The sequence below is a fragment of the Betta splendens genome, chromosome 8, assembly GCF_900634795.4.
Source record: "Betta splendens chromosome 8, fBetSpl5.4, whole genome shotgun sequence".
Classification (NCBI taxonomy): Eukaryota; Metazoa; Chordata; class Actinopteri; order Anabantiformes; family Osphronemidae; genus Betta; species Betta splendens.
In genome coordinates, this window is record NC_040888.2 from 10,013,617 (window position 1) to 10,023,467 (window position 9,851).

The 9,851-nt window shown below is 41.5% G+C and overlaps 1 protein-coding gene across 2 annotated transcripts; it reads left to right on the forward strand.

Annotated features, from left to right (window-relative positions):
- Positions 1-481: 481 nt before the first annotated feature.
- On the forward strand, positions 482-9,738 carry septin12 (septin 12). Of its 2 annotated transcripts, none has more exons than XM_029157922.3 (10): positions 482-640; positions 4,270-4,620; positions 6,073-6,201; positions 7,057-7,138; positions 7,442-7,579; positions 7,672-7,789; positions 8,010-8,105; positions 8,614-8,710; positions 9,297-9,348; positions 9,437-9,738. In XM_029157922.3, the coding sequence occupies exons 2-10, from the start codon at positions 4,299-4,301 to the stop codon at positions 9,600-9,602; spliced, it is 1,200 nt and encodes a 399-aa protein (XP_029013755.1). In that variant the 5' UTR covers positions 482-640; positions 4,270-4,298; the 3' UTR covers positions 9,603-9,738. The 2 variants fall into 2 exon arrangements, with proteins under 2 accessions (XP_029013755.1, XP_029013754.1); XM_029157921.3 differs by lacking the exon at positions 482-640 and adding an exon at positions 2,174-2,366.
- Positions 9,739-9,851: the final 113 nt, after the last annotated feature.

Sequence of the window (9,851 nt, forward strand, 5' to 3'; positions counted from 1 at the left end):
GGTTCTGGGTTATTGTACTGATTACCTTTTTTACCATCACCTCTCTGTTGTATCTGCCATGTCCTTTCACAGTAAATGCACAAAATAGTGAAATACCTGCTGCCTTTGTGATACCAATTAATTCTGTCCTACAAGCTGGTTCATATTTTTAATAAAATATATTTCAGTTACTTTTAAAAAAAGCCGAATGCCTCCAATCATGGCAGTGGATCATTTTAAACTTTTTTTTCAATTTTAGATACAGTATATTTTTCAGCATCTTTCAGAGTATTTATTTCTGTACGTTCTTCAAATTTAAAAACTGTTCAACTACTTTCAGCAGTTCTTGGGGAATAAATCCAGCATTTATTCATTCACAGTGGCTTTTCTCCAAACAGTGCTTCCTACGATACATTTTGCCTTTTAATTGTCAGTATATGGAGTAATAGTTCAAACAAGCAGCATAGCTATAAACATGAAGGCACACGTGCAGCATTGTACACCGTTGTCAGTAGAAGACCAGGAAACAAGCCAGAGGCCAGGAAACGCATCAATCTTTGACACACGCCCCAGTGACACACCCCTCCTCACACACAAGCAGCCACACAACATCCTGCCACTTGTGTGAGTGTCAGTGCTGACGGCTGTGCCTCCACGCCAGGTAAAGAACACCTCTGTCCTCTGTCCAGTTAAACTGAGTCCTGTGTGCCGTGCTTTGCTTCGTATGCTGCTTTTCCACTGTTGCTGCGGCCGCTCGATGGGCTCTGAACGTCCCTGAACGTCCCTGAACGGCTGGTGATCCGACGCTGAACGTGTGAAAACTCGTTTGCATGCTTGTCAGCTGTAGCTGACTGTTGGTGCAACTACTGTGCCCTCCGCTAACTTTCTTCAAGATCAGTTCTATCTCGACTCGGTCGCTGTGTTCGTTATCAGGAAGTTGGTTTGTTATTTACTGACAAAAGGAAAGGTTTGCAGTAATGTGACAGCAAAAAAAGAGGAACTACTACAGTTTTCATTTGTGCTTGTGGCAGTGAAAACATGCAAACTGCACAGACAGCGATACTCACATGATGACTACATTTTTTTTCTACAGTTTTTCACACCTTTCCTTATTTCATCCTCTGATTTCAGACCAATTTCATTTTTAAACCACTCTCTCCACTGTTAAAGTAAACGTATCACAGGGTTCGGGGTTGACGCGTTGCAGAGCTTTTAGGTTTCTGTAAATTCTTGCGAAACCATGATTCACGTGTGTCCAGCAGACGTTAAAACAATCGAATCGTTGTAAGTTTGAGACAACCAGGAGACGAGAGTCAAAAACCAGAGGGGCTGTGTGACAGTCAGACCCATCACATCACATTGGTTCAAATTAAAGTGAAGCCAGGTGCACAGGACAAAAACAAGAAACTGTATGTTTGTGTACTGTTTTATTAGGCTGTGTGGTGACACCTGTTCAGGTTGTGTATACATTTTACCCTATTTTTTTATGTAAGCAAAGAGTTTAGAGTCTAAGTCTGGAAATGGACAACATGATCTGACAGTCAGTTTAGTTATAATATGCTATATAATAACGGAGCAGTCAGGTCACACTACATTTGTCTCCATCACACATTTTAGCTGTACACTAACGCTGCATGCTGAAGTGGACAGTAGCTCCTGTTAAACTCGATTTCAGCTACACACGAAACCCGTCCTCTGTGGGTTTTTATCCTCTACATGTACACACGTATGTAAATATATGTATGTATGTATGTATACACACATGTATGTGGCTGTGGATTCAACTGCAAGATTCTGATTTGAGTTGATGACTAAAGGTGTTTCTTGACATATAAAGTCATTTATTCTATTTCCCCATATATTCATCAGGTATATAGTCATTGTATTGTATTGCTGAGCAACAACAGCTAAACTCGTTTCAGTAAATGTCCATATAGAGCTGGAGGACTGTGATAAAGCCCTGTGGGTGTTTTAAGAATCACATTTGAATGCCGCTAATTGGTTTTATAGGTCAGGGCTCTTGGAAGTCGCTGGCAGCTCAGCCACCGCAGGGGGGGAGGAGGGGGGAGGGTGAAGGGAGGAGGGCCTGTCCTGCTCCTCTCAGAGATTAGTGGAAGCTCCTTGGGACATTTGCATGTGAATGGATCCTGTTGCCACTTTTAGCTACCAACACCCCTCGCCTCCCTTTTCTTCTCTCCCGCTCTCTCGTCCCCTTTTCCCACTGTTCACACTCCTCCTGACACCGGACGGACCAAGGAGAGGGTGAGGCGCACGGAGAGGCTGCGGCACCGTCACCGGGGATAAACTTTGCGGTTTGGATCTTTGGCTCTTCGGCTTTTCTCTCTCCAGCCAGAGAGTCATTCCACTGGCTTTATGAATGAGACAAGGTAGGACGTTGGGTTTCCCCCCATCCCCTGTGGATGCCAGTGGTTGGGTAACAATGGAGGCTGACAGGACCGGTCCACTTCAGCCCCTGAATGAGGATGGCTGGTGGGGGTGGTCACGGCCTTCGTTGGCTTCTTGCACAGAAGCATTGGAATCCAATTGTTCAAGTCAGAGCTGCTGCTTGGAAATGTGTGTTTCAAGACTCGGAAAACGTTTGAAGTTTGGGTTTGAGTAGAAGTAGGCCGGGAGTTGTTCCAGACTGAGAGACACATGCACCAGGTGAAACTAAAATGATAGAATGCATATTGAGCTGTATAAATATAGCGCTTTCATTCATTTGTTTACTTGTGAACTAAAAAATATTCTTTTTCACTCTTAATGAATTCATCTCATCTGTGAAGTTTGCATATAAGGGTAAAAAGGAACTTTGTACAGACAAGAAGCAGCCATTTTGAATCTGAAACTTCATGAAAAACATTTTACAAACACTGGACATCAATAAAAAATGTCCTGAGACAAGAGAGAGACATTTTATTTCTCTGCGTACTAGATAGATAGATAGATAAACGTTGTTTAACCAGTGGGGAAATTCAAATGTTGAAACACAGCAAGAGTAGAGAGAAATGTGCAAAAATAGAACATAAAACATGTGGTTTACCTAAATGTGGTGTAAACTGGAAGAACTTGAAAGTGACACTGACGTGTTGGTGCTATGACATAATCTATTATAATTTTGCAGAAGCTTATTAAGCTACGTACTCAATTTCCTCCAGAATATTACTTTAGCGAATGTTAACTGTGTCATTACCTTGCTTCCATTTGTGACAGTTATTATTGCTCAACCGCTGCAAATTGTGAGCGCTCCTGCTTCCTTTCTACTCGTGCAGAGGAAGTCTGTTGTCAAATCGTGGCGTGTTTCTAAACCATAACTGCAGCAGCTGAGTTTATACTGATCGTTCGATTGCCTCTGCCGCCGGCTGATAAAGTTGACACAAAGTTCAAAATAGTGGATTCCCACTTTTGGCTCTGAGCCATTTTGAGATGGTGTTTTACACTTCTTCTTCTGTAAAGTGTGAAGTTTAATGGTGCTTAATGGTGCTTAATAAACCCATCATCATCCAGGGCAGAGCTGACATCGCGTCTTAGCGTTAGCCACATTAGCTTCCAGCCTTTGGAATTTCAGGCAGGGCTTTATTTTCAGACTCTTTACCAGCATTTGGAATGTGACCTGTCAAACTCACAACTTACATTTAGCAAGCTTTTACTTTACTTATTTTAAATTCAAGGAATCATTTTCTTTCTTCTTCAGTGATCAAACTTAAAGTTGAATATGTACGAATGACAGGTAGTTCTGTTCCATGGAATACATGGCTGGATATTTATAGCCAATTTCTGTGTCAGTGAGCGCAGTCATAATTATTAAAATAGTACAGTCTATTTGCAGAAACATGCCTGAACCGATAACTTTGCATTACTCCCACACACAGACACGTCTGTTTCATTTTCAGAAAGGACAGATGTTACACAAACACACACAGGCAAGACTGGATTTAAACCTCCTAAACTTTGTAGTGAATGCTTCAAAAAAGACGATCTTAAGAGTTGAAGGCTCTGCCTCCCAGTCTAATTTGTAATGGAGCTTCATCATTAAGTGCTTTGCTAGTAATGGGTACGATTTTGAAATCTGGGAAGCCAGTGAAGACAGACTATGACATGATTAGTTCCAGTGGGAACTAATTGGTTGTAGAAATGTCTTTAATATATGATATAAAGGAGAGATGTTGATCAAAGCTGACATCAAGGTGTCTGAAAGTAAAACCTGAAGCTAAGAAGGCTAGCATTCAAAACTTTATCTTTGTTGATGGGATGATGGGGTTTTATCCTTATCTCTTCATTTGCCAACAGAATCTGCATCAGCGGACACACTCATCCCAATGGAGGAGAGCGACACAAACAAGACGGGCGTCGTGGGAACCGAGAGAGAAGATGGAGGCACGGGAGGAGAGCAAACAGCCAACATGAACACTGCAAATTCACTGAAAGAGGACAAGACGCCTTCAGAAAAGGAGACGAGAAGGGAGCAGGAAACAGAGGAAGGGCAGACGCAGGTGGAAGTGTGTCGGTCTGTACCCGACCTCCAGCTGAGCATCATACGGGACTCTGACCTGTTTGGCTATGTGGGCATTGAAGCCGTTCTGGAGCAGATGAAACTCAAGACCATTAAGGCCGGCTTTGAATTTAACATCATGGTGGTCGGTGAGTGTCTCACAAACACAAAGCGTGACTCTGGCTGCAGTGGGAGTTTTTAATATGCACAAACACAATACAGGAAATAACCAATGCTCTCGTGCTGATATAAAGTCAAGTGAGTAAAATTTCTGATATATTTGTTTGAACAGTTGACGACAACATGAACATGAAAAAATCTAAATGATTTAGCTCCTCTTACACTTAAACATATGTTTACCTCCTGTAGCTGCTGCTTTTTTGATTTCCACATAATTACACACTGTTTACACGTTATTGCCTGGTTATCACTTCAAATTATAACTCGAAATTCCTTAACTTTGTTAAGACTAGGCCATCCTGATTCTGATGTACAGTATATTATTATTATTATTATTATTATTATTATTATTATTATTATTATTATTATTATTATTATTATTATTATTATTATTATTAATAATAATAATAATAATAATAATAATAATAATAATAATATAATATATATATATTATTATTATTATTATTATTATTATTATTATTATTATTATTATTATTACCATCAAACCATCATGTTTGATTGAACAGCTGTCACTTGTGTTTGTGTGTTAGTGCGTGTTTGTGTGTGTGTGCGTGTGTTTTTGTACTTGTACTGAGAACCAAAAATACTTTCCTACCAAAGTGCGGCCATTTTGGCCGGTCCTCACTTTGAAGGCCTTTATTTGTGATGCTTAGGGTAAAGGACTAGGGAAGACATTATGTCAGTGGAGGTCCTCACTTCGATGGAAGTACAAGAATGTGTGTTGTGGGGGGTTGAACTTGCTGGGGACCATAAAATGTGTTTTATTTTATATGTTTTCCCCACTCTTCAGTTTGGTCGTCACAAAAACCCTTAGAATTAAGTTTCTGTAGCAGGAGAGAGGCTGAGAGAGCGAAGACCCAACATTCTTCTCCTGAGGACGTCCTTTCAACAGTTCAAACAACTGCCCCGCTGTGCATTGGTCACAGAGCTCCACAGAAAGGCAGGCCCATAGATTGAGGCTCACATAATGGACAGCGGCTCACTGGCGTTTTCCTTTTCACCTACAGTAGAAAACCAGCCTCACCAGGTTACAAAAAACTCTATTCAAATGGTTGTCTCATTGGCAGAGGAAGCGTAATTGTGAGGAGGAAGTGGTTTGAGAGTTGGGCCTTCTGCTCATTCCGCCTACTCTCACTTCAATTGGTAACAGGAAGTTAACATTTGATAAGTAACTTCTGATGATGAGATGGTTTGAATTTTTATTTTTTTTTCTGGAGTGATTTTCAAACTTAAATATGTTTCTTGAATTTTGAGTTTACTAGTTAGTGGAATAGAGTTAGTACTGAGTTGAATCAGGAAATATCATTATTGGAAAAGTAATAGGATGAAGTTAATAGTTAGATAGTAGAAATATTCGTGTGGTTTGTAAACTGTGTAGTTACTGTTTCTTTGTGCTGCAGGTCAGAGCGGCTTAGGGAAGTCCACGCTGGTCAACACCCTGTTCAAGTCCAAAGTCAGCCGGAAGTCCTGCACGGCCAACTATGAAGAGAAGATCTCCAAGACGGTTAAACTGCATTCAGTCACTCACTGTGAGTCACAGAGTCTAACCCTTGCGCTACTCTTCTACGCTGTTTTCTAACCTTAGCCTTGAAACCACATTGTGCACCTCAAACAACCCTTCAAAGATGTGAGGCCTTAATATTAAATCGATAAATGATGTTTATCTCTTACACTTTAATCTAAAAAAATATCTTAGTTAATACTTATAGGCATAATCATGGTTTCTCCACTAAGGTCCATGACATTAGCCATAGTAGAACTAAGATCAACCCCTTCCTGTTACAATGGGCTTAGTACAGTTCTTCACATGAACTTGTCACTGGGGAAATGTTTCATTTTCTTTTGGTTTCTGTCCCGTCATGGGTTTCTGAGCTCCCTGTCTTCCTCTTTCTACATGAACACGTTGTTTGTAGGAGGCTGTGACTAATAAGATGCAACCTTTCACATCCTACTTTCAAATCAATTTTCATTTTACTTCCTGTGTCCTGATCAGGAACGTCTACATGGGTTTGACTGCTCCTATGAACCCGTTTACATTTTTAACAGGTCATCTGTAGCGAGTAAAACAACAAGTGACTTTCATTCAGTTAATGCATCTGTTCTATGTCTGAATCATCATTGCTTCACACATTGTTCCATCACGGAAAATGCACAAAGAAAAATAAGCAAAGACATGAGAAGGTGAAAAACTGATAGGATGCTTTGATGGACTGTGGTATTTGTTGTTTTTTTTCATATGTTTGTATTTTTTTAACCTGTAAGGTCTTAAAACCTACTTGGTAAATTGGTGCTATATAAATAGAATAAATCTGATCGTTTGCTGACAGCAGTGCTGCTGTATGACCTGCATGCAACCCACTCCTTATGCGTCTTTCCCTGTCTAGTAATTGAGGAGAAAGGGGTGAAGATGAAGCTCACTGTGATCGACACTCCAGGATTTGGAGACCAGATCAACAACAAGAACTGGTGAGTGGCAGGAGACGGGACAGATGCTGAGGAAGGAGCAAGCTCCACATCTGGATACAGCATCTGAGCGTTATCCAGTTTTAAACTATTAAGCCAAGATTGAAGCACATCACATGTTGGAGAGAGATCACACAGTTTTTTATGGGTCACATGTTCAACATTAGCTCTCTAACTTTGTTCAAGATCATTACACCCTGAGTTCACATACTTCACACACCTCTGAGTTAATCCAGACATTCTCCCAGTGTATTGTGCTTATTGAGGAGCTCGATCGATTGATATGCTGTATTGTGCCGTTTTCAGTTGGGAGCCCATAACAACGTACATCAATGAGCAGTATGAGAAATACCTGAGGGAGGAGCTGCACGTCAACCGCAAGAAGAGAATACCAGACACCAGAGTGCACTGCTGCATATACTTCCTTCCTCCCACAGGACACAGGTCAGTCAGACGCAACATATGTGATGATTGTCTGCTATTATTGATCAACACCTTACATTGTTAATGTTTCCGAGGCCCGTCTGTGTTGTCAGATTACGTCCCATTGATGTAGAGTTCATGAGGAGGCTGGGGACGATAGTGAGCATTGTGCCCGTCATCGCCAAAGCTGATACACTGACTATAGAGGAGAGACTGGAGTTCAAGGAGAGGGTGGGTTGAATACGTACACGTCTGAAGATTGTGTTCTTCTAAATCCTCATGGTGTTGTTTAGTTTAAGATCGTGCGTGTATTCAGGCCTTGTGCCTGTTTCCTGTCTACACACCAGTGTGTTGGGAAATCAGTCGCTTTAGTTCATACTCCACTAGCGTGGATCTTAAAGCAGCGAACCTGTTTGTTTGATGTGCGTTTGACCCTTTTTTGTTCTGACAGATAAGGCAAGACTTGGCATCCAATGGGATTCATGTTTACCCCCAGAAAGAGTATGATGAAGACCCAGAGGAGTTCATCCTCAATGAACGGATCAGGGTAATGTCTCCAGTTTGTTAGATGCATATTGGAAACACACTAGTCTGACAGCTACAGGATTAATGACTCTGATGATGGGAATGGAACCAATGAAGCAAGGAGCCAGCTTGGGACTCTACCCCGAGGGCCCTGGTTTTTATACCTGAACAGATCCAGGGATGGTCATAGTTTTATTCCAATCCAGATAACAGGTGGCAGCTGCATCAAATGAAGCAATTGCCTCAAAGGTGACAGGCGGTTTGATGCAGAAGGCAGGACGCTGTGGGCACTTTCAATCCAGAACACAACACTCCAGCAGCCAATAACGTGACAAAGCTTAGTTTGGAGGTAAAGTCAGCGGCTCGGCAGAGAAACACAGGGACGAGGCGTAAGCTGTAGAACCAAGGTGGAGGCATGAGATGATGATGAGGAGAGTAAACACCAGCAGAGAGAGAGGGAGAAAGTAAAGAAACACACCTTTAAAATAAAACAACACAATGTCCCAATGAATGAATGCTTGTGTGTCCAGGGGAACATTCCCTTTGCAGTGGTGGGAACTGACAAGGAGCATAATGTGAACGGAAACAACGTCCTGGGCCGTAAAACAAAGTGGGGAATAGTTGAAGGTAGGACATCAGCAAAGCAAATGAGCATCACATCGCGTATCACAGAGGTTCAGTACAACCTGGAACTACAGCGCGTCCTTTTTAATTTGCTTATGCCGAAACAATACTGTGGAGCAAAATGTTTCATTCAGAGTGATTAATTAAGATTTGTATTTAATTAAATCATCAATTCAATGCAAGCAGAGAACATTTATCACATATATTTATATTTAAAATAAAATACTAGTACTCTTTAATAATTATATTAGCACAGAGATAATGACCTGAGAATTTTAGTGTAAACTTTTTATTTTAAGACAGTTTAGATTTTAGCCTGTAGATGGCAACATACAGTTACTTGTGCACCACTCATCTCATCTATACTACTCATCTATGACTTTCAGTTGCTGTGTATTAGTTACTCTGATATATTGCTGCCAGCTGGTTTAGTCTTTATTACACCAAAAAGAAACAGAATGAAGCAGAATAAGTAATAAAGTAAATATAAGTAATAATGAAAATAATTATGTGCAGTTATTATTTTCTATAATAACAGTTTGATCATGTATTTCAAACTCCTTGAGTGAATCTTTTTCTCCTTCTGCAGTTGAAAATGTGGCGCACTGTGAGTTTGTGAACCTCAGAGATCTGCTCATCAGGTGAGTTGAGCCGCTGCAGCCACAGGGAGGCCGCGGAGGACCTCGTGCAATCAGCCTGTTCTGAAGCTGTGAAACCCTCTGTTTGAAGGTCTCACCTGCAGGACCTGAAAGACGTGACCAACAACGTCCACTACGAGACGTACCGCGTGCAGCGGCTCAACGAGAGCAACATGACCTTCAGTGAACTGGGCTTCTCCACCTGGCCTCTGGAGAACGGGACCGGTGCGAGGTGTGACTCAGACAGCCACCTCTGATCCTCCGCCCTCACAGCCACCACCCACAGCAAGGCAGCGAGGGCCTGAGGCCACGGCATGGGACACGCCGCGATTTTACCACATTAAATGTGACGGAAAGAATGATTTATTAAAACGGTTGCTTCTTTTATTTCAATGTACGACCAACTAGTGTGTTTTGTAGGAAACTGATACTTTGTGTAAGGATGGTGAGACACAGAGCAGAGTCAATGCAGTGAATGAAAGCGTCAAAGTATGTGGACGGACCTG

Coding starts and splice junctions, on each gene's coding strand:
- septin12 (XM_029157921.3), top strand. Junction 7,139..7,441: donor CAGATCAACAACAAGAACTG/GTGAGTGGCAGG, acceptor TGCCGTTTTCAG/TTGGGAGCCCATAACAACGT. Junction 9,349..9,436: donor CTCAGAGATCTGCTCATCAG/GTGAGTTGAGCC, acceptor CTCTGTTTGAAG/GTCTCACCTGCAGGACCTGA.